A 24,569-nucleotide genomic window follows, 5' to 3' on the forward strand; every position below is an offset into this window, starting at 1 on the left:
CGCAGCGACATCTTTCCTCTCATACTAATAATAATAATAATAATAATAATGATGTGATAATTTTAATCCCCACGGGGACTCCATAGACAGAAAAAGTACAGAGTCAGTTACAGAGTGACCTTCCTGGAAATGATCATTGTCATACTTAAGGACACTGACGGAGGATGGATGCTTGCTGACATAGATGGATGGATGGATAGATAGATACCTCAAGGATGACGGTATCACGGTATAAGAACGGTAAAAATCTACAGAATAAATAATAAACACAGTCTCTCTCCATCGGCTGTGTAGAGAGCTGTGTGTTACTTTGCTAAATGAAAACTGCAAACACATCATAGCTGAGGCATTTACAGCATTACTCCCCTAAACAGGGTAACAAAACATAATTCACTAGTTTAATCTTTGGTTTATTCAGCACGCAGAGATTTACCCTTCTCATTCATTTACCCGGAAACGTGCTGAATTTGATTTCAGCAATGTAATGGTCGATATAATAGCGCATAAAACTGTATCCAACGATATTAAGTGTAACCAAATGAACTTCCCAAGACTTTTATTCAATCAACTCTCAGCGGATGGCCAACTCTGCCCGGTCCAAATCTTTAGTTCAAAGCGAGACATCTCAACGTTACCGGCTGAATTCCCGTGAGGTTTGGTGTTGACAGATCTAATCTTAATGGTTTGGATCACCCCCTGACCTTGTCTTGTAGCCCTCACCACAATTTGCAGAAAGTTTGTGTGAACTTTCTTTTATCTCATAATCTAATATACTTCTTCAAGCACATTCATAAACCCTTGGGATAATGACCTTACATGTAAAATGACCTCGTGACCTTTCTTTTCTGCACCACCCTGAGGGCAAATTTTACGCTTCTAGTCCCACCAGAAGAGAGTCTAAGAATAGCTAAATTAGCAGTTTGTTCTCTCCATCCAACACTGAGGACTGTGGGTCCTAACAAATACTTCAGTTTCCAGGCACCATTAGTAGTGCTTTTTACATTTTGATTCAGTATCATCCTCACAGAGGCGACTCCAAATGTCAAGAACATTTTCTAACCGGATAAAAAAATGAAAGAAGTAACAAATATTACAAAAAATATCACAAAGTCCCTTCAGAGTGTCTCTAACCTCAGTTTTCCAGCATTAACTAAAAAAACAAAACAATCTATCCTGCAGTTCAGAGTTGACATGAAGGAAAAGAAAACCTTCAAAGATGTTGTGATAAAAGAGCACTCACGTGGATCCTTCCGTCAAGCTGAGCGGGTCCATCCTCAGCCAGTCTCAGGATGTACAGGCCCATGTTATACTCTGTTCCCCCTCGCAGACTAAAACCAAAGCCCCTGGGGCCCCTCTCCAGCTCCACTGTCAGACAACCCTACACAGCACGGAGACAACGCTCGTCAGTCATCGGCCCTGTTCACACTTGGTATCAACATCCGTCCTGAGTGATCTGATCACAAGTTGACAGCTGTAAGTACGGGTGTGAAGAGACGCACTGAGGACGCATTTGAGATCCGACCACTCGGAGGCGGTCTGGGCCGCATTAAAGGACCGTCCATTCAATTGACGTGGTACATCCCCAGACTCCCTTTAAAAAATGCTCAATTTTATGAGTTACTGAGTTTGAAACTTTGTGAAACGCTTTCTACAACAAATTCTTAACTATTCGGGCCTTCTTGTAAATTCGGCAAATGTTACACATGATATTTCTTTTTGTTTCCAAACTATTTATTTCTTTGTGCATAAAATACTGCGTCTGTTTGTCCCAGTAAGACTAGAGCTTATATGCCAATTATTTAAAAACTCGTGCCTTGAGCAGAACCTCCAGATAGTTGCTAAGACAACATATAGTGGAAGGAATAAGAGGATTATTCTCACCTGGTTGGGCCCCGTCACACACAGCGTTCCTTGCTCAAGTGAAAGACTTTTATGGTCAGACCAGTTGACTGTCTCCCTTTTCTCCTCCATATCCAGGTTATAACTACAACAAACAACACAAGTGTTTTTTCAGTCATTCATCCTGTCAGCGGCACGCTGCAGGCTACAAAAAGCCATTATGCAAAACTTAAAATCTAATTTAACAGTGGATATTAAATAAAGGAGAGCTGCATTTATTTCACACTTGGATATTTTAATTTATGTGTATATGCTTTATTTATGTACACATTATTATCTCATACACTTTGATGTTCATTACACTGTTTGTTTAGAGAATTTTCCCCTCGCAGAAGGCAATCCTTCCTCACCCACACGCTCATGTATATCATATTTTGTTTTCATTAGAATTTGTCAGCACAGGTAGTAACATCACTGCGCGCCATATTTCAGAGGAGTTCCCTTCTGCATTTACTATCTACTTCTACGTTTACTCTCCTCAGGCCAAACGTGGGGGTGGGAACAATAAGTCAGAGCGCCAACAGTGAAGGAGGAGTTGGCCACTGATATTCAGAGGAGAGAAAGCACTGCACTGCTTCATTTTCTCAGTAGTATCTAATGTGACATGTTTGTAAAGGTAGATTTGGGGAACATTTTGCACCTTTGGGTACAAAAGAGAGAGAGTACTGACCCAGGGACAGCTATGCACTGTGCAGCCAGTGTATTCAGAGCAAGGGCGTCGTATTCAACCAATCATGAACCAATAAAGTCACACATTTCACGCAATTAAAAACGAATGTATCACCCCTGTCAATCTACTCGACTAGGTGACACTACAGGGAATTTAATCATAGAAAAGTGCAGCAGGTAACTAAACATTTTTTTTTTAAAAAGTAGTGCAGGAGCCTCATTTAAAGCGACCAAAACAAAATGTTGTCATATGTTGACAATAAAACCAGCAGCAGCCAGTTTCAGCTGCAGGCTCTGATAGTTAGTTACCATTTGGTGGTCTGAGCCATTTGTTTTAAACAAATTATGCTTTTGAAGAAGTGACGGGGACAAAATCAGCCATTTCAAAAAATGGTAGGGACATGTCCTCAGGGTCCCCGGTGGAAATGACACCGATGAGTCAGAGTATAGTTGGAGTTAAAATCTGGTTTGGACAGCTTCAAAGGCCTCTTTGGGCTGGTGACTGAAAGCTTTGTTTTTTTTGCTTTTATGCTTTCTCCTTTGTGCGAGTGTAGATCCCACCAGTGATGAAAGAGTAAATGCTCGCACACCCTCTTCACCTCTGTATTTATTGATTTATTAAAAAAAGGGTTGACATTTCGGTCACAAAGACCTTTCTCAAGTCTCAAGTCTCTACTCTTTTTTCCCTGGAATTAGATTATTTTGGGGGGGATCTACTTCCCTGCATAACAACAAGAGATAGATCAAGTGTTGTGCGTGGATCCTTACCGTTCATCCTGCAGTGCTGTCCGCTGCCCCATGGCTCTGTGCTGAAGAGCTGGACTCTGTTTAGCTGAGCTGGCTCCAGACGGAGGACCTTTGTATTCTACAACACATTTTGATATTACAGCAATCAGTCAGAATAAATTCAGTTCATCATTCGGTTTTCTTTAGCGAACTGAAGAAAGAAAGTATTATAATCAGACTTAGAAATCCTTCTAGATGAACTCCCCCTTTTTCAAATTTAGTATACCTCAATTTAGATCTAAATTATTAACGCTGGTACTAAAATATTCATATCTTCTTATTATGTGCATGGTTGATTGCTTTGATTGCCTGGCTGAAAATACCCCCTTGCAGATAATAAAGTTTAAAGTCATACTGAACCAAAATGATCACGAGACAAACAGGCTGCTCTAATAACGGTGGGCGCTCACCGTCCTCGGGAACCACAGTGAGGGTGACAACATTGCCCGCTTCTTTGATCAGCTGGACGATGTCGTTGTGAGAGAGCTCGATGATGGAGCGCCCGTTGACCGCCGAGATACGATCTCCGACGTGCAGCAGGCCGCAGCGGTCGGTGGGACTGCCCTCGATGATTCGGCCAATTTTGTGTGGGATAACTGAAAGAGCAGTTATGGGGAGAAATGAACAGCTGAGAAACCAGATGTGGTGAAAACCTTGAAATATATCCAGAAAGTCAACATGATGCTGGAGTATGTAGTCCAGCAAAAGTGCTGGGTTCTGACTGAACTCAAATAAGTCCTTGTCTTATTGTCTTTGATGTGTATATACTGCGGCATTTTCTTGATTATTTTATGAAAATGAGTTTATTGTGAACTCCAACATAGAAGGAAGCCATTTTTAACCATTTGAGTTGGAGAACCATGTCCCACTTACAAGGTGGCAGATCCCCAAAGCCTTGTCCACAAGTCCATTTAAATGTTATCCTTGTATCTGTTTGTCAATTTGAGACATGCCATCACAAATTAAAGATGGCGGAGGAAAGATGACAGGCACCAAGTACCTCCTGAATAACTGCTAAAACCTCTGATTCTCAGAAAACCAGACAGGTAAAAAATATATTATTCAACTAAACATTCATTTTTGTGACTGAAAATATATCTGTCCACTCCGGCGGACACCAAAAGGTATACTGTACAGCAATAATAAAGAAGTCCTCTAATTTTATCTATATATACAGAATATACCCTTTGGTGTATAAGGTCAACTGGAGTGTATTGATGTATTTTTAGGCCCTGAATAAAAGATGTACAAGAAAAATAATAATAAAATCCGGCTAGACGTATTTCTAACCTCTTATTTAGTTGAAAATATTGTTTGGTTTTCTGAGAATGAAGGATTAAAGAGTTATTGCTGAATCACTTCTTGCGTTGATTCATTTAGGTAAAAAAACTAAAACAAACATTGATTTAATAATTCATGCATGAAAGGGTCAAGGGACCACAGCCTCACCTCCGTACGGCGGTTTACTCTTGGAGGTGAGGATGACGAAGCCGAAGCCCTCGGTGTCTTTGCGGTGGAGCGTGATGTCAAAAGACTCGTGGTCCAGAGCGCTGGGCATCGGCAGGCGAGGTAGCTTGGGGGAACCGTTCACCAGCACTGGAGCCATTTCCTGAGCCTCTTCATCTGTTGCTTCTGAAACCAATACAGGTACACATACTCAAGTCTGTGTTTGTGTGCGTGGGTGTGTGCATTCCTGGGGTTGTTTTTTTCTTGTTGACGGCACAGTCTGGAGTTTCTGTGTGTTCATGTGCGAGAAAAATGCGTCCGAAAGTAATGAAGCCGTACTTTGGAAGTGGATGTTATAAACAGTCACAGCCACAGTGGAGCAGCATTATGTGTGTGCAGATGTTGACATTCTGTGCAATATGTTCAGGCATTATCTCTGAGAGAGATGCTCCTTTCAAGGTGATTATAGTGTATTATGTAATAGCAGTGTATTCCCTGACTTGTGCTCTTTATGTCATTTACCGGTTGTCCATTTTTAACCATCAAGCTACTGTCGGCTCTGTCAAAACGTGTGTTGCACCACTTCCTGTTTTTAAGAGCAATTTTCTCTCGAAAAGCCCCATTAGACATTTAGTTTTCATGATCTAGACAGCTCCATAAATCACTGAAAAAGAGTCTGACTACTTCTCAAGTAGATGCAGATAAAACATCTAAACTGTGTGGGGTGTTGTTCCGATTGTTACTCACCTCTGTAGATGACCTTCCTGCGTACGGTCAACATAACCTGACCGTTACGGGCGGCGTTGGTCATCAGATCCAGCACCTGCTTGTGCGAACGACCTTTCACCATCACACCATCGATGCCGATTAGCTCATCTCCCGCCCTCAGACGCCCGTCCTTCTCAGCGGCCCCACTGGGCACGATGGCCCCGATGTACACCTGGGGAAAGACATTCTGATAGAGGGTTAGTATAATAGAGGGATAACCTTCTGATAATTATCAAAGCTTGCAATTCCTTCATCATTTTAGAGTACAACACTGGCTTCTTTCTTTCTAGTAGACGTACAAGAGTTTTATAAATACTTACTGGCTGTTGTGGACCTTCTCCTCCAAGGACACGGAAACCAAAACCTGTTTCTATGTCTCTCTTCAGAAAAACGTCAATGTCTTTGGTGTGCGGCTCTGTGGATGAGTAATACTCTTTCACTATTGAGCGAGGGGTCAAGGTTTCAAGCAAAGACGAGGTTTAAAACAACTCCTGAGAACAAATTATGATGCGCTAGTCCACACTTACGTCTGCTCTCCAGCAGAGCTTTGGACTTCAGGTACAGCTCTGTGACGTCTCGTTTGGGGGAGTCGATGGAGCGCAGGGTGCTCGTGTTGGAGTGGTAAGGCAGGGCCTGGGGGGCTGAGTCTGCGACGGTGTCCAAAGTCTCCGTACTAGCCGTCATTTCCTGTCTCTGGAATTGAAATACATGGGCTGTCAGCACCGCATATTTTACAATTAGAGCAGCAGCTATTAGTCAATTAATGGAAAAGTCGATGGGAAGACAATTAATCGCCATCTGTTTGATAACCTGATCACTTGTTCTAGTCATTTCTCAAGCAAGCAAGCAAACATTTTCTGGTTCTGGTTTCTTAATTGTGAGGATTTGCTGGCTTTTGTTGGTCATGTATGAGAGTAAATGTAGAGTCTTTGGGTTTTGGAACAAAAAAAGCAATTTGATTTGGGCTCGAGGAAATTGTGAGAAGCATTTGTCTTAATTCTTTGACATTTTAAAGACTCAACGAACAACCGATAAAGTTTGAAAATAGTCAGAAGTTGAAACCCCATTTACATTACAATTAAAATTTCAATGTTAGATTTACATGAGATCAAACATCCTTTGGTATTCACCTATGAAGGACATATTTTATTGATAGTCTCCACAGCTCATTATCCCAGACAAGTGGCTGAGCATCTAATTGTGATAAATTACCTAAAGCACCAAAGGTCACTTCACTGTCTCTCTCTCTCTTTTTCAACTTCACATGCCTCTGATTATTTTGAAAGGCTAAACGATGGGACTTAAAAGTAATATCACATCTGTGGGAGAAAAAACTACAGATCTCCCCGTGGCTGCGACGAGCCCATTCAGGCAGAAAGGGCAACTTCTTTATCTAAGACTGTATTGTATTAATAATACCACCATATCTAAAGAGGCTCATCCATGCTTCATTACCATTGCAATCCCCTGACAATAGCCCTAAGAATACGAATACTGAAAGGAAGTAATTAAGACCGTTTTTCAGCGCAAACAAAAGGAGGCGCCCAGAAACATAATCAATATTCAAATTTATTGCTATCATTTAATTCGATGCAACAGCGGCTTACTGGTTAAGCTGAAGGACAAAAAGCTTTGAAATTAAATTGCGGGATAAGTCCCGGCGGGGAAACAATAGTGAGGAAATAGGAAAAGATATGTTTTCACTCACAGGCTTCAGACTCTTCACAGGGGATGTTTGACCTATGGAAAAGACATGGAGAGACAACAGGACTGTGGTGAGAAATGCAGATAGATCTGGAACAAAAAAAAAAAAACACCACCATCACCGGAGCCACTAGATGGCACTGCCTCTCTGAGTGTGAGACGGCAGCAGGGAGCACAAAAATAAACCAGTGAGCTGCTCTGACCTCAAGAGGTGTACTCACTAAGAAGAATGCTCCATTAGGGAATATACATCCGTGTGCGATTAAAGATACATGGGGAGTATAAAGGTGGTACATGTGCTGGAGTGCTGACTACATGGAAGCCCATTGCGGGGCTGGGAGAAGCGGGTGAGGGCATTAGAGATTCATGCATGTAATTCAATGACCGATAATTCTCTTCCCTATCTCGGTTCGCCGTACAGTACACCCACACGTTCCATCTCAAGCGCTCAGATTGTTCCCTACAGATCATCTCTTACGGCCCCCTCCTCCTTCCCTCGACTCAGCTCCCCGCATAAACTGGATTAACAAACACTCCTCTGGAGCCTGCAGCCCTGTGGGGCCCGGACCAACACTTGGCTTGATGAGGGGTTAATGGTGCCTGATGTAGATGGGGAGACGCGGCAGCATTTTTTCCACTTCCCAATACAACAACACAGTCATAAATAAGGCAAGTTTACTGCGCGCACACACCTGAAGCACACCGCTCTTTTCCTTCCATCCTTTCTCTAAGCTCTGCTCTTCTTCTGTTCAGTGGTGCCCGCTACACACTTTATCTGTCTTTCACACACACACACACACACATATAGGGATCCTCTTCCAAGCCAACGGTCATTGTCTAATGAGGGTTAAAGCTGGCATTAGCTCTCCAATTGGGCAGGATGGGTGAAGCTGAGCCCGGCTCTGCTTTGACTGCGGGGGTCGTGCAGTGCATCAGCGGAGTAGGACGTGGTGATGGTGGCACAGCAGTGAGGGTGAGCAGCGTGGGTGCTTCGGAGAATTAAAAAGGAGCGTATGGGCGCGGCTAAAGGGAGGAGGCCCCTGGGGACCTTCCCTCTATAGACATTTAGCCATGGCTCTTTAAGGGGCCATGGATGTAGAGGCATGCAGGAATCGCCTGCGCTCTGCCGATGATCAAAGCCAATCCGGGGTGCATCGACTTACGCAGTGGATCCCTGGGGCGGCTGGAGATGATGCAGGAGACATTTGAAGGGTGCCTACCCTTCCTGCCTCCCTCTCTCCCTTTGAATCAAGCACATCCCCACACTTATGTAATTCCTGCTCTCAGACTTGTAACAGACTGCATTACGCCTCGATGAGAGTCATCATAAACAGAGGCGGGTTGACACCGGAGGAATGCTCGAGAAATGGCGCTCGGTCGGGTCGAGGCTGATCATTGTGTGCAACAGGAGGTGCAGGTGGATCTATTCAGCTAAACAGGCAGCAGTCTCTGTTGTGGTGACCTTCTCCAGGCCACAGGCACAGTGGCATCACCCAGGCTTCCACAGAACAACAGTGTGCGGTCAGTCGATGCCCCCCCAACCAGCCATAACACCACCTCACCTCCTGTCAGTATCAGCACGCTGACCTCACCTCCCATGGGCACTGTTGAAATTGTATTGACAGCAATGGCAAAAAAAGTCACATAGGAGAAGGCAGAATAAAGGATGGATAGAATGACATGGATATTCAGCCAATCAGTCTTCCAGATAAGTAGATATATACATAGTAGGGGTGGAAGATCCGGCCATTTTTAGATTGAGATCTGTCCACAAACGACACAACCACATTGATTAGCAGATCTGTGCTACATGAATTAACCAATAGAGTGACCAACTTTGTGACTATGCTGAGTGGGGCCATTACTTCACGTGGCTTTTCTTTGGCAGTACATTGTTATAATGCACCTGAGTTGTAGAGGCTTTTGATAAACGTGGTATTTTGCTCAGGGTGGCGTCTTAAGTCCTGCATCACAAAGAATGCTGATCGGCGTTCTCGTCAACTTTCATTGGGTGTCTCATCCCTTGTTACTTGCTCCCGTGCGAAACACTGAATTATAATTTTAATCCAAACCTTGATCTTTTCGTAACCCCTAACCAGGTAGTTTTTCTAGCCTGCGACTGAAAACTGAGGTTCTTTTAAACACCTCCGAACAATAAATTCATTAAGTCCAAGCTAGAAAGTTAAAACTTCAGACCACGCGCAGGACGTGAACTCCATTCAAGCAGATGATAGTCAAAATCTATTCAACAAGTCTTATTATTACTTTCTATGCCCACTTGAAAAGCAGTGTGCACTCAAAACACAGGCTGAGACTGCAACAGAGCTGTCTGAAACGTGCAAATCCACGCCCATCTGAGTGAAATACCAAGTTTTTAGTAAGACCTGTGAGTTCTAGCTGGCCACAATGTGAATAAGAAGTATGTTTAATGCAATCTTTCTTTATAATGGTGAAAACAGAGAAATCATTGGTTGTTTCGCATCCGGCTGCAGTCTACAGGACATTTCAAAGATTGTGGATGATGATAGCGATCAAATAGATATTTGTTTTTGGCCAGATTGCCCACCTCTAATGCACAGATACAAGGACAGGCAGAAAAGAAAGACAGTTGGAGAGACAGACAAACACAGAGATCTGTTGTTCTTTCAGCCTCTCACCTCCTCGCAGCACTAGCACGTTGACCTCGCTGCCCACCGGTAAGTCTTTGAGAATGTCCACCACTTGGGCGTGGCTGAGCGTTTGGACATTTTGCCTGTTGATCTCCTTGATGACGTCTCCTTTCTGCAGGCCGCGACACCACTGGGCATCCAGGATCATCTTCACCTTCTGGCCCAGCGGGCAGTCGGCGATGGCAAACCCGAATCCTCCAGGCCCCTTGACCAGCGGCACGCTCACCAGCTCTGGCTGCAGCATCGTGGCGGCCACGTCTCCCCGCTCCCCCTGCCTCCCGTTGGGCATGGCCGCCACGACGGGCCGACCGCTGGCATCCATGGTGACGTAGTGGAGCTCCTGAGAGGAGCCGTGGAGGACGTCTCCCTTCACGAGCAGCGGCTGTCCGTTGATGAGGGGCACGGCCGTCACCACCTCTCCACCGTGCAGGGGCTGCTGGGGCTGGGTGGCCGGTGGGGGAGGAGGAGGTGGGAGAGGGTCGTCGCTGTCTAGATCCACATCCGGAGGGAGCGCGTAGCCACGGCAAAGAACCATGTCCACGTACTGGTTGATGGGAATGGACTGGAACATCTGCACCACCTCTGGATGGGTTTTCCCCAGCACAGACATCCCGTTGATCTCAACAATCACATCACCTAAAACAGAGGGAGAAGAGACAGTGACGAGGGGACTTTCCTCTGCTGGTATTTAATCAAGACATCACTTCTCTACATTTCTTTGGAAAGCACTTACTCCTTCCTTTTGTCAGACAGATCTTTCCCCTAAAATGTCCCTTTCCTCTTCACCGCGCTCTCGTATTTTCATTTTGGCAGCTCCCTGTACCCGTTCCTCTTCCCTTTATCTTCAGTCTACCATTCATTCCTACTTTATTCCTGTTCCTCCTTCGCTCGCTCCATGGTTGAACAGACCTGAAAAGCCCTGTTTGCTACAACTACACTGCGGGGAGACGGGTGTGGATTTCTGTCACTTCGTACAATAGTAACCATCACACAGTCACACACACTCATGGAGCTCACAGCTGTTGGTTTTATACAGACAGCCACAAGGCGATGGCAAGATCAGAGACTAAAAAACAGCAATGCTAGATGGCTTCACACCCACCATAATCAGACCGTCTGCTATAAAACTGTGCCCCTGACAGAGCTAGAGTTGCTGTTATTGCCTCATGAAGCTCAGGGGACAGTGTTAGGTTAAGTGAGCGCTACAGAGGTAAAATTAATACCTCCAGGTGCTTTGTTGGTGTAGCACAATGTGTACAAGTTGGCTGCTTAATATTTTTTCTGAAATATGGCAGAAATTAGCAGTTCTAACCTCATAGCTCTTCCTGCCAGCGAAATGAGATTTTCATCTGAACAGGAATGCTCTCTATCTTGTCCACCTCTTAAAACAGAGCGTGTACATCCGCAGAGGTTGATCGCTCACCTGACGCCATTTTGTTGTCGTGGGCAGCGGGGCCGTCGCTCAGCACGTTTTTCACCTGCAGGAACTCGTCGGTGCGGTCGCCTCCGATGATGGTGAATCCAAATCCCTGGGCGCTCTTCTTCAGCGCCGTGTGGTACATCTCACCCTTCAGTTGGCTCGGGTCTGCGGTGAAGCCGGACGCACCTCCCTTACCTGCAAACAAAGTGCGTGTTAGAGACAGTTTTGTTTTGTTTTTAAAGAAATGAATGCCGCCTATGGAAGAAAGGGCAGCAAGGGGAATGTAGCAGCAAATGGCTTGTGCTGCCCAGGCCAATTAATAGAATCCACTGCAGTCGGCAGCAGGAGGACACTGCTGAGTGATACTTCTCCACTGCAAGCAACAAAGAAACCAGCAGAATGTAAAAGAAACAAATGTAAAGAAAGAAGTGTTTGTTGTTTGTAAAGACATGTCTTATTTAGATTAGATTAGATTAGATTAGATTACCCTTCATTGGCTTATAACAATAAAAGACAAAAGACACAGCAGTTGTGTACTACTACCACACAGTAGTTGTAGTAATAGTAGTAGTAGTAGTACACTACCAGCTAGATGGGTTATACTTCTACTACTGCTTTTTACCGCCACAACTACCACTAATACTACTACTACCATTACTTTTACTAATGCTGTAGGTTATACTACTAATAGTGCTTTTACCACTAATAGCTACAGCTATAGGTACTACTACTGCTAGTACTGTAGTAGTACCTGTAGTACTAGTAATAAAAGATGTAGTACCAGCAACAGCAGTAGCACTATTGTAAGCTGTAGTAGTAGTGATAGTAGTATTTGTAGTAAAAGCTGTAGTAGTAGAAGTAATGGTTGAAGTAGTAAAAGCTGTAGTAGTAGTAGTAGTAGTAGTAGTAGTAGTAAATTATGTAGTAGGTGCAACAGCAGTAGTACTAGCATAAGCTGTAGTAGTAGTGAAAGTAGTATTAGCAGTAAATGCTATAGCAGTACAAGTAATGGTTGTAGTAGTAGATGTATTAGTAGTAAACGTAGTAGTAGCAGTAATAGTAGTAGTAGTAATATTAGTAGTAGTAGTGGTGGTGGTGCTATTAGTAGTAAAAGTACTCGTAGTCGTATAACCTTTAGTATTTATAAAAGTAACGGTAGAAGTAGTATTAGTAGTAGTAAAAGCTGTTGTGGTAAAAGTTGTTGTAGTAGAAGTAATGGTTGTAGCAGTAGAAGCCTTCGTAGTAAAAGCTGTAGTTGTAGTAGTAGTAGTAGCAGTAATAATACTAGTACAGTAGTAGTAAAGGATGTAGTAGTAGCAACAGCAGTAGTAGTACTAGTGTAAGCCATAGTTGTAGTAGTGGTAGTGTAAGCTAATAGCAGTAAAAGCACTAGTAGTATAACCTTTATAGCTACCTCTACATCAATAAACAACAGAAAATACACACAAGGAATACTGCACAAGACCCTGCAGCAAAATATTAAAATTCAAATGATATTTAAAACATTCATGAATGTATTTAAGTTGTGTTTGTTTGTTCAGAACAAGACTATACATGAAGAGCGTTCAGACCAACAAATGTGAGTACCTGCTGGTTGGCGCTGCGCAGCGTATAGTGACTTATTATGCATAAAGAAATCATGACAGGGTACATGCGAGCATACGTGTGGGCATGTGTGAAAAGAGTGGGTGGAGACGGGGGAGAGAGCGCCAGAGTGAATGACGAGCCTTGTCAAAACCTCCGAACAGAGCTCGACATCAAACACACAACACATTAATAATTTCATATCCGTCTTGAAAGACAGCAAAATCCATCCATGTCGACGTCGAGTGTCAACTATACGCATTATGTGCTGAGGATAAACATAGTCATTAGTCATTTCCAATTAACAGGCATGGTATAGTACATGCCTAAATCCGATAAACACCTCAACAGAGACCTTTTCATACAACCCTGCTGAGAAAAGAGCACAAACAGACGGGTAAATTAAAGAAAATGTTGGCTCAAGAATCTAATTTACTTGTTAACTATTACAAAACTACACAGCAAAACTGTGATCGAACTCTTCAGACAGTGTCCAATTTAGCACGATGTCCTGTCTTATCCCCTCCACACTGCGGTCAGTTTGTCAGACTTTTTATAACTTGAGTAGGGAACATCTTAAGGTCAGTGGCAACATCAATATGGACCAGCGGCCTGGCTGTGGCATTCGCAATACGCCAGATAACCGACTGTCAGGGTCACGCTGCATTAAGCTGAGCAGCTTCCCTATCTGGCATTACTGTGGTATCAGCACTTCAGATCATGGACACACCATTTTTTTTCCTCGCAGCCTGATGAGTTCTGGCCTGGACAGCGTTATAGCTTCGGCTCAAAAACGTGAAGCCAGCAGTGACAAACGATGCACATTCCAGCGCCTGTACTGAATACTGAAAGAATGTGATGTGGCTGTCAGAGATTTCACTGCATGTGTAGAAAATGGTTTGCAAGAGTTTCTTGATATTTAAAGCTGAATGAAATGAAGCAAAACAACCCATAAGAAAAATATGCAGTCAACAAGCTTATTAATACTACTACTGATTTCATGCATTTTAAACTAGAATTCACATCTCACGTTGATACTGCGTGCCTCCGTGCACCACTCAAGCTGCTTCTCCTGAGCTATGCCGTCAAATAATGGCTAGAACATTATTTGCAAAATTTGAAGAAATTCCCTGACTTAAGGCGACTTCTCCTCCAAAGAAACAATAACACCGCCCATTTTCACTGTCACCATACTAGTTAAAGATGTGTGAGGGCCCAGACACTAGAGGTAACTAGAGGCATCAGCTCAGGTCAGCTGTGTTTCTGCCAAAAAGTTAAACTTGAACACACCGCAAAGACCACAACCGACGGCAGCTAGCTTGTGGCTTGGTTGTGGAAGAAGGAAGAAAGAAAAATAGGGAGAAACAGCAGTATGCAAGGATACTACAGTGACAGGCTCAATGGGCTTCCCTTTTCTATTCTCATGCACTGGTTTGCTTTGCTGAACAGCCACTGAGAGTGATGTCTGTCACTGACAGGCTCAACATACTGCACTCAGTCTGCTGAAGACCTGCAGATTAGTGCCAACAGTGACGGACACGTCCCAAAAAACTAGGGCCACATGCGCTCACCGATGGCCAACAGCAAACCATCGTCCTTGTAGGACAGGGCACTTAGACAACTGACTCAATTAGAGTTTGACAAACTGTTCACCAACCATACTGGAAGGATGGTGTATTCTATGTTTTTAATATTGACAACAAACTCCACAAAGAAACCAAAACAAACACTGCTTTAGTCTGTATTCCCGAGCCTATTAATTCCTGCTGAAGATGTAAATCCCTTAAAAAAAGGTCATTGTTTTATTTATTAATGAGGAGGAGAAAAACATCAGCTCACTGTAGCAAAATTGCTCTTAAAGGGGTAAACAGGGCATTTATTGGCGACTATTTTCAGCCACAATTGCTGCACTAATGAGTATTTATGCCAGCAGTACGGGATATATGGGATTCACTCAAAATACACTGTTTTAATGGTAACGAAGGAGCATGTCACCCAGTGCAGCAGTGTGGCTTAGTCATGTGTTTTTTAACAATTGAGGTCTATGCCCCAGGAGGAATAAGTGATATTAAGCTCGGGCTACACAGACAATACTTGTTAGTGAGATAAATGTGTTGTTGGTTTTGGTCTTTTCACAGCATTTGTTGAAAGTAAGAAAATTATAGAATATCAGGAGACTTATCCTTTAAGGTAAGTGGTTCAACGTGGAGTAAAATGGCTTTATTTACACTTTTGAGATCTGCAGCTAACATCAAATTTTAAACGACTGCTCTGTACGTAGATCTAAAGCTGCATTCTACCTTCTACATGCACATTGTGGTGATTTAACAGAGACTTCCAATCACAATGTGCCCATTTCAGTGTCTTCCTTTCGAGATCACAATAGCAGCAGGTTTCTAGTTTGGCTGGATAACAGCACCTGCACTTTTCCCCTCTCATTTCCTTCAGTTTTAAAAAAACACTATAACTTTCATGCGCGTGTGTGAGGAATTTAAATGCGGGCACCCTCCCCACTGTCGAACGGGTTCAGCAGTCACAAACATCCACCGAAGACATGAACGGCTGTGAACGAGTGTAACTTATCACAGCCAGTGTGGACTCCAGATGTCCGCACTGTCGCATGGATCAAGCAAAGCTCATTTACATAATCACATTCAAATTGCTTGATAAACTCAACATGGGATGTTTCTTCTTCGACTTCCCCCCACTGAGTGCTGAAATAACCATTCGGCTGCACGCTTGTGTGTGAAGAAACAGACAGATGTAATGGAGGGAGGAAATGAGTACGGCGTGTGCGAGCCCGTGCTTGTGTGGGAGAGTCCAAGGAAGGTCTCGGTGCCAATGTTTGTGGGCAGACTTTGAAAGCCAGAGGCAGACAAAACCATCAGATCCATCAAACAGCCGTGCTTTTTGATTCCTCATGTGTGACTCAAATGCGTTGTGAATCAAAAGTGACATTTTGCAGCATAATTGGGAAGACATCTTTCTCACTACATGAATGGAGAAACATCGGCTGCTGTTTACAAGAATGTACCTTTAAACAGCACAGTGTATAAACCGGTGTCACTGCGAGGCCAGGATGTGACTAACGAGGAAAGTACCGAGCGTGCAATGCGCTCAGCCTATCGGAGCAGAGCAGACGGTGAACACGTGTGGACGCAAAGTCTGGTATGCTGGCTGGCTGACAGAAACCACAGCATTGTCTCTTCTGCAGGTTTAGCTGCATGGGCACTGAGGCAGCGGAGATGTCACGGAGAGGTGTAGGGACAGGATCCTTTTCCAAACAGAAGCGTATCGGACGCACTTCTTGGACACCCTCATTTCGAATGGGTAGAATGAGGAGATTTAATTTGGAAAGGTGGTGGCGCCCCCTGTTCAGCTGATTGTGGTTACCTGTAATTAACGGCTAAGACATTAAAGTGTGTTTACAGGTCTTGGGAGGTAAAACTGCTTTATTTCCCCCTCACATATTCATTAATACTCCCAAAGATGTTAAGCAAATCTGTTGCTGTGAAAATAATAATGATGCTACCCATTCGAAATGAGGGTATCCAGGAAGTGCATTTGATATGATTAATAAAAAATCAGTTGATATTTAATAATTTACTGAATTATTTCACAGTATAGCGGTTCATTTATAGGGTAACCTTTCTACACTCATATAATGTTTTATTTTTTTATTTTAGTAGTTATTCCCATGACATAAACTCGCTGGGAATCCATCGTGGAAAACTGTAAAAATCTGAATTCTAGCCTGAGGTGTAACCGCTTCGTCACAGCCCACCGTCTGACAGCTCACTCGGTTGTGTAATCTGTAATCAGGGGTGAGATGGCGGTTTCCTCAGTCCCCACACACCTGAGCAGAGAAATGTCTGATTATGCTTGGTCTTTCTGATGTGCTGTTCCACCAGCTGTTGCCACATGCACCGCTAAAAGCAGGCCTCCTCCCCTGCATTCCCTCTCCCACTTCCCTGAAACCCTGCCAGCGCCACGAGCCTGTCTGTTTCCACCGCTGCGGCACCGTAATCTATTATACATCCATTGTAATGAAAACATGCTTAATTCATAATGTTTATTGCGGGAGAAAAATGGCTTGTCAACCTAAAGAACAGACCATTACTGCGGCGCTGACAAGAACTTGTGTTAAATGAGCGAACTGGGGGAAGAAAAGGCTCATTTGACAATCTATTATTGTTTGAGGCTACTTGAAGGTTGACACGTTCAGCTGACCTTGCATGAAATGATGACCGCTTTCTATTCCCAGAAAACATATTTATCACATCACACTGACTGAAGGAAAAAAAGGGTTGCCCTCTCTACAGAGCATAAGCCAAAGTAATTAAACCACAATTATATTTTAGACAATTAGCTGATGTTCGCGTCCCAGGTGATTTACAGCGAGTGCAGAAATAGAACAAGGAAACTTCACACGACTCAAATAAAGCCAAAACTACTCCTGTTGATATTGAATGTCATACATAATAGAAGCACTTGGTTAATTAATAAGAGGACACGAGAAGGAAGACTGAGTATTCAAAGAGATTCATCATATTTTTAAGACTTTAGTCCAACTGGAATTTCTTGTGGTTTGTTGTTTTTACCCCCCCACACACACACACACTGACTGGAAGACAGAAGCTGGTGAAGGTAATTATAGTCATACAGGTATTAGCATGTCTTATAAACCTGAGGGAGACTTTCAAAACCCACAAGACAGCATGCAATATCTCATGATGTTTTTTTTACAGGTCACTGTCGCAGCAGTGTGGCAGTTGCAAGTTCCATGTGTGCAAAAACCTCATTCCATGTGTCCTTCACTCCAGTCCTTTGTGGTTTGGACACGCTAGAACGAAACTATTTTTCTCTCCGAACAATCCAAACGGAGGACAGTGGAGACGGGTCATGTTCTGCAGTGCTGTTGTTACCTTGGGGAGGTGCTGCGGCGGCTTGTTGGACGGCAGCCGTCTCCTGGCTCAGCTTCTTCTTCGCCTCCAGGACGGGGTTCTCAAACTGGGTTTTCTGGTTGATGTGGCTGCAAAAAAAAAGGGAAAAAAAAGAAAAAGCAGCTCAGATTTGAGAGGAGAGACTTGAACAACACACAATCACACAATTTTATATATATACTATATACTATGCTAGCAGCAGTTAACGGTTACTCTGGTCATATGCTGCCCGCTATTGCTATTTGACAGGTGGCCAGTTCTTGCATATTGCATCTTTATTGATGTATTGTTGTGTTCACCACTTTAATTTTGAAGCTGTTAAAGGTGGTTTACAGTAACTAAGTGGGGGGAACTTACTAAGTAACTTGTAAATTTCCAATTAGAGATCACGCAAGTTTGATCTTAAGCTATAATATTACACTGCATGTATTTCTTGATCATATTTTATATGAGAAGACTAAATCTGTAAATATAGTGGAGTAAACAGCACAATATTTGCCTCTGAATTGTAGTGGAGTAGAAGTACAAAGTGGCATGAAATGGAAATACTCAAGTACCTCCAAATTGTACTTAACGGGGCACTATGTAGTTTTGGAGAAGAAATTCAAACTTGGAATTTTAACATTTTCAATATTAATGAGGTAATAAAACAAACTATTATTTGTATTAAAAATTTTTTTTTCCAAAACTGAATAAACAAGCTGTAGTCAGAGGAAAATAAGGTCCCAGAACACTGTTTGAAGCTAGAAAGGTGGCAGGGTCCGCCACATATAAACAAAGTAAAACAGTATGAAATTGTGTTGTCCTTTAAGGTCAGTTTGTTTATTTAGTTTGTTCAGGCATAAAATAATAACAATGACAACAGTCATTGAAGATCTTTCTCTTCTTATTACAATTTCTTCCTCTTTCTCAAAGTACAGTACTCGAGGTAAACGTACATAGTTATACTCCACCACTGTACACACACAGACACACACACAAACCTCTAACGTATTGAGCTTACTGCACCATTTTTCTGCGATTAATTATGTATGCACCTTCCCTATAAAGGAACCATGATTTTCTAATAGAGGGATGCTATAGTGGCGCCATTATAAATACATTCATAAACACAGCACACGTATAGTAAAGGCTGACTCGCCTCTTCTTCATGTGGGGAAACTACTATGGCTTTTAGCAATTTAATATTGTAGGAAATGAACCTCCCGACTGCCAGCAACATCCTGTTCCTCTACAACAAGGTAAACAGCCTGTTGTCCCCCTGGCATGAAACCCCAGCCATTGTTTCACAGTCATCATTTCAAGCTGGCAGCTACAAGTTCCATCTACATGCCACTGACTCTCCTTGTCCAAACAGTGCGGGTTTCTCTCTCGTGTCACATCTACCTAGGAGGGATCCTTCAGAGGCCTGAGCAATAAAACAACGCGAGCGTTCCCATTTTCTTTTCATCACAACAGATTGCTAGCTCTCCTTCCTGCCCCCCCACTCTATCCTCACTCGATGCATTCTAGTTGAAAATCTCCCCCCCGCTCCTCCCTACTGCTGTTACGACGGCCGTGTGTCACTGATTTCCTGCTGGGCTCGCGCGCACAAAAGCACATTGTGCAGAAATATACAAACAATATGGAGAGACATACTGTAGATACGAGCTCACGTTCTATACACACACGCGCTTATTACACAAACACCGGCAGGGCACTGTGAGAGCACAATCAGCGTCGTGTTCACATACAGGTCACTGCCACGTTACCCGCAGCGTTTCATTTTACCACACACTGATAAACAATGGGAAAACCCTGATCAGAATCTTCAACCGTTCTCCTGAGCAAAGTGAGCCGTGTGCTACATCCATTTGTTTATTCTTAGACTGTATTGATTCATGCCGGTCCACTGCTAATGTACACTAAGCAGTGTAATATGCACTCGTGTGCCGATCCCTCCGGTGAAATGCGCTCGTGTTGTATGTGCATCTGCGGGTAAACAAGTGTGATAAAAACAGTTTGCACTGGCATTGGCAGCTGGAGTGCTCGGGAAATTGCATGTATCAATAAATCAATAAGACTTACTCCACGTAGTATGTGCCGTACTGTGGATCGTCGATTTCCTCCCAGCCGTAAGGTAACTCTGCAAGAAAAGAAAGTGGCAACGTGTTGGGGAAGGATGCAAATAGGGAAGCACGCATGCAGATAACAGAATGGGAGAAAGGAGCGGAAGAGCAGGCACAATATTTAGTAGACAATCATGTGGGAGTTGTAACTCATTCAACATGGTGCTGAGGTACAGCAGCAGTTACTAGTGTATTTTTCCCCCTGACTGGGATGTTTAGCATAAGAAAGTAGCCATGAAAATAGGTTACAATAATTTAGTGAACATTTCTGTGGTTTCAACAAGCAGGGCCGGCTGGAATGGCTGATGCACGTCACGCCCTGATGAACATATCAGACAGAGGGAGAGAATAAAAGAGAGGGAGAGAGAAAAGAGCTCTTCACGCAAGAGAGAGCTTTGGAGTTGCTTTTCAGAAGCAACACACCAACTAGCTTTCTGTCCGCCTGTAAAAATCCATTAAAACCCGGCTCCGAGGGTCCCACTCTTTCAGCCGTGGCCGCTCTTCGCCTTTGCTTGCACTTAAGCCTACATTAGCATCCTGGGGATACAAAGACAAGTCTGGAATTCCTCAAAGTATACCCCAGCTCTGTTGTGAGTTCTGAGAAATGAGGCCACGTGACGGCGACGCCTCAGGTTACTCTTAGGTGACGTGTCATTTCAAAGAGAAGTCACACGGTTGTATTCCACCCCGGTTGGTTATTTAATTAAACGTGCGGAAGCGTGTGAAGTGATGGATCATGTAATGTGGAGCATGTAGAGCAGAGGTATGGCCTTATGTAAATGCATGTGCAGTAGTTAATGGAATTGGCTGTATGCTTGAGCAGAGCCGCTGAGTGGTGAGGTCTACATACCTCCATCCTCGCACTTCTCAGGGGGCTTCGCCTTCTTTGCCAAGCGGGGGTCCAACCACGTGGTCGTCTTGGTATTGTGACTGCGGAGCACAAAGGGGAGCCAGTAAATATCAACAATAAAGACCTGTGCCAGCAGAAAAACCGCTGCTGAGGCACAAGCGGCCAACAAAAAGGATGAGCCACAGCCATATTCTTACTGTGGTGTATGCCCTCATGCACAAGGGTTACCGGAGTCATCAACAAACATCTTATCCATTGGGCTACATTCAGCTGTCACTTTTACCGTGTTCATGGTTAGGTGGCCTTTTCAGAGGGGAGAAAAAAACCCTCTGAATGTGAAACACGACAAACTCGTTTATCCTCAAATGTGTTAAACAACTGGGGTGTGTAATCAGGAGGAAAATCACAATGGTCTTCTGATATCTTCAGAGACAAGTGGCTCAGAGCCAAATATGAATAAAGCACACAGGCTTGCACGCGCACACACATGCGCCCATGCATGCGCACACACACACACACACACACACACAGGCCTCCGAGAGAGGTTTGTTAACTCGGCTGTTTTAAAATCAAAGTATTGATCGGCTTAGAGAGAGAGCTTGACATGTCCTTATGATTGGTAAAGAAACAACAGTGGGAGGAATACATTGGGAGTATTTATACCTTCCTGAAGCTCTCGGTTTTATTAAGTGCGGGGCCTCCAATCATTTGAACGCCTATCGGTCGGGTTTGATGGATCATTATGTGTATATCTTATCCAATAGACTCTTTCCTTCCCTTCTATGCGAATGTGTTTTGTTGTCGAGCCTCCATTTTCTGAATCATTTAGTGATGAGAGATGATGTGACTTGCAGATCACAAACCCATCATTACACATTCAGGATCAAACCTAACCCTACTGTCGGGATGATTAGATACTGGCAGAAACATTTATACGTGCTGAATTATGCATTAAAAGAAGACAGCAGTAAATACAACGCTGCGTGACATCGGATATACAAACAACACTTTCATTTTTAACATCACATCTTGCAGCATACCTCACTGCAGTTGTAAACTGACATATTTAACAACAAGAACAACTCTCAAGTCGTCAGTTGCCCTAAATTTCCACTGTCATCATCCAGCATACAGCCTGTACTACACCTGATCAGGCTAATATCATATTTACCTCTAGCTTCACTTCACTGCTACAGCTTCTGTTATTTTATATATTTTAACCAACTAGTTTCACTCAAACAGGAGTAGTTTACATGTATTGGGGTTTTTTTTTCTTATATTTTTCACCCAAATGTTGTGGCTCATTGATTTTTATAAGATTTTGGCAACAGGCTAACAAGCTCCGGCCACACAAATACACTCTAATACATCAATCGGCAATATATATCCTGCCTTCCTGAAGGTTAAAATGTTCAGTCCAAGAGGTTTTAAGGAGGCGTTCATTCATTGTGGAGGATGCAGTTTGTGTTGTTATATTTAAACAATATTACATGAGAGGGGGAGTATTAACGTCATTTGTGGCACAACAAATGTAGTTCCTGCCAAGAATCAATCAGATTGCTTGGTCGGAACTACTTGTTGTATAACTTGATATACGGATAGGTGTTTCTATTATTTTGTCCACCCCATTTATATCAATAGGGTTAGGCTACATAACAGAAACAACTTTATGTTTAAAGTTCAGATTCCAAAATGAACTAACATTTATTGCAGGGCTGTTGTATTAGACCAGTCCAGCCCATTACAAGTTTTAGACGCAGGCCCATCCACAGCAAAGGCCGGGAACCTGAACAGGTCCAGTGAACGGGCCCTCCCCAGATCTGCTTTACTCACACCAACACATGCGTGCACTCTCATTCCTACAGAAACGCTTGCAGAACATCTATTATCAACATCATCCTCTGTCTGAGTTATTTTACCTGACTGATGTAATTAAGTTATGTCACATAAATAACGTTGTGTACAAAACACAAGTTGTTCGTGACAGGAGTTACACAAGCAATGTCGCTTTTTAAAGCCAAACCACAATGTTTTTCTTGCCTAAACTTAAACAGCGACAGCATGACGCCTGTCGCTGTTACACATCAACAGCGAAGATGTTTTGCGTAATGTGATATCTGTTGTTTTTGGCAATTGACCTATTCTGTTGTTTAGATATGAGGATGTGTTGTAATGTTACCCTCCGTGCTATCATTTCCCTTTTCAGGCGCAACATTATCCTCTGGGTCTGAAACCAAGCTGCCTCTTTTTATTCTCCTTTTCTTTTCTGGCATCCCAATTTATGTGCAGGTTGTGGCAGAGCACTGTAATTCACTCCAACAGCTAATAGTCAGCTTACATCAGTACATTTTTACAGGTCATGCTCAGGTCATGTGGCGCCCGTAGTGTACTTCTTATGTTTTGATATTATTGATTATTAAAAAAAATATTTTTGCTGTTTTTAAGGAAGTATTGGTGAGTATTTTGGTTCAAAGAAATTTAATTATCATTGCGTAAATTGAGGATGAACATGATTTTTGCTGGCCTCCCCCCTGAGAGGTTAATAATAATATAAGACAGGGAAAACCTGCAAATCCTCAGATTTTAAGACGATGTAACATGCAAACGTTTGCATTTCTATTTGATAAATCACATCAAATGAGTCAATTGCTCAGAAAAAATGTCAGTTGAAGCCCAGTAATTAGCTGTCTGACTAATTCTTTCCGTGCTAAATGGTCACATGACTTGTGGGGTTGCGTCCTTTACTCACTCTATGAAGTAGACCATGCCGGTCTCAGTGTAAGCCATCTCCCAGTTAAGGGGCAGGGGCTCCAGGCTGTCATCGCGAGGGAGAGAGCTCCATGTGCGGAAGTCCATGGTGCTGCTGGACTGGGTGTAGCTGGGCACCGCTTTCCTCCAGTCTGCCCCCTCTTTGAGCTCTGCAAAGACAAGGGATGGAGATAGAAAGACGGAGGGACGAGAGGTCAAAGGGGGGAAAAAACAGGGAGTAAACAGAGCAGACAAAGTTGAAGGTTAGGCTGCAGGATCACCTCTGCCTTTCCTGTTCTCGCCTGCTGCAGGGGATTGGAGGGAGAGCTGATGTCACTCACAAGATTTGCATGCGAGCGAATGTGCTTGTGTTCGCCAAAGGGCTGTTTTTCATTTGCATGTGCACACAGTGTTAATGCTTATGCCAACGTGTATGTGTACATTCCCTGTGGGTTGCAATGATGGAGGCAGGGATTCGCTTCAGAAAGGGCTATTCGAGCCCCAAGGCGGCTTCTGAATGATAATACTTTACTACATGTATTATATTACGTTTGCAGACACTCCCCTTTAATGAGAAACTGCTCCACAATCAACATGAAACGTACAACAAAGACCCTCCTAATTCACTTAGCACTTCATGCCTTCCCTCAGAAGATGGTTATAAAAGGATGAAACACAAGTGCTATTCATCCCTTTCTTTTTATACAGCGCTAACCTCCTCACAACAAAGGATGACGCTAGAAGATGTTAGACACACTACAAAGAAGCATTTCTGGGGGCTGCATCACCTAAATATCACGCAATCTGAATTTTAGATTGAATCTACGACAACACAGCCCCTCAGCAGCGCCAACATGTTAGTTATTTGCATCATCTTAAAACACACTCTCTTCTTTCGTCTCGCTGATCAAAAACACACTCGCGCTTCATATTTAAAAAGGCAAACACACAGAGAAGAGGCACATGTGTTCGAAG

At 43.3% G+C, this 24,569-nt stretch overlaps 1 protein-coding gene across 3 annotated transcripts in view; it reads right to left on the minus strand.

The window, feature by feature from the left end:
* The window catches only part of magi3b (membrane associated guanylate kinase, WW and PDZ domain containing 3b), a 148,414-nt gene that overhangs the window by 5,470 nt on the left and 118,375 nt on the right, over nt 1-24,569 (minus strand). For all 3 annotated transcript variants that reach the window (XM_084346527.1, XM_084346526.1, XM_084346528.1), the window contains 15 exons: nt 23,596-23,764; nt 20,847-20,926; nt 19,956-20,013; nt 17,871-17,977; nt 11,365-11,556; nt 9,930-10,577; nt 7,277-7,308; nt 6,096-6,261; nt 5,889-5,983; nt 5,548-5,755; nt 4,804-4,986; nt 3,765-3,950; nt 3,337-3,433; nt 1,882-1,984; nt 1,241-1,378 (listed from right to left, as the gene is read on the minus strand). In XM_084346527.1, coding sequence (XP_084202653.1) covers nt 1,241-1,378; nt 1,882-1,984; nt 3,337-3,433; nt 3,765-3,950; nt 4,804-4,986; nt 5,548-5,755; nt 5,889-5,983; nt 6,096-6,261; nt 7,277-7,308; nt 9,930-10,577; nt 11,365-11,556; nt 17,871-17,977; nt 19,956-20,013; nt 20,847-20,926; nt 23,596-23,764 — 2,462 coding nt within the window. The remainder of the gene's footprint in view (nt 1-1,240; nt 1,379-1,881; nt 1,985-3,336; nt 3,434-3,764; nt 3,951-4,803; nt 4,987-5,547; nt 5,756-5,888; nt 5,984-6,095; nt 6,262-7,276; nt 7,309-9,929; nt 10,578-11,364; nt 11,557-17,870; nt 17,978-19,955; nt 20,014-20,846; nt 20,927-23,595; nt 23,765-24,569) is intronic.

The sequence above is a fragment of the Pagrus pagrus genome (genome assembly GCF_965226575.1).
Source record: "Pagrus pagrus genome assembly, chromosome: 3".
Taxonomy (NCBI): Eukaryota; Metazoa; Chordata; class Actinopteri; order Spariformes; family Sparidae; genus Pagrus; species Pagrus pagrus.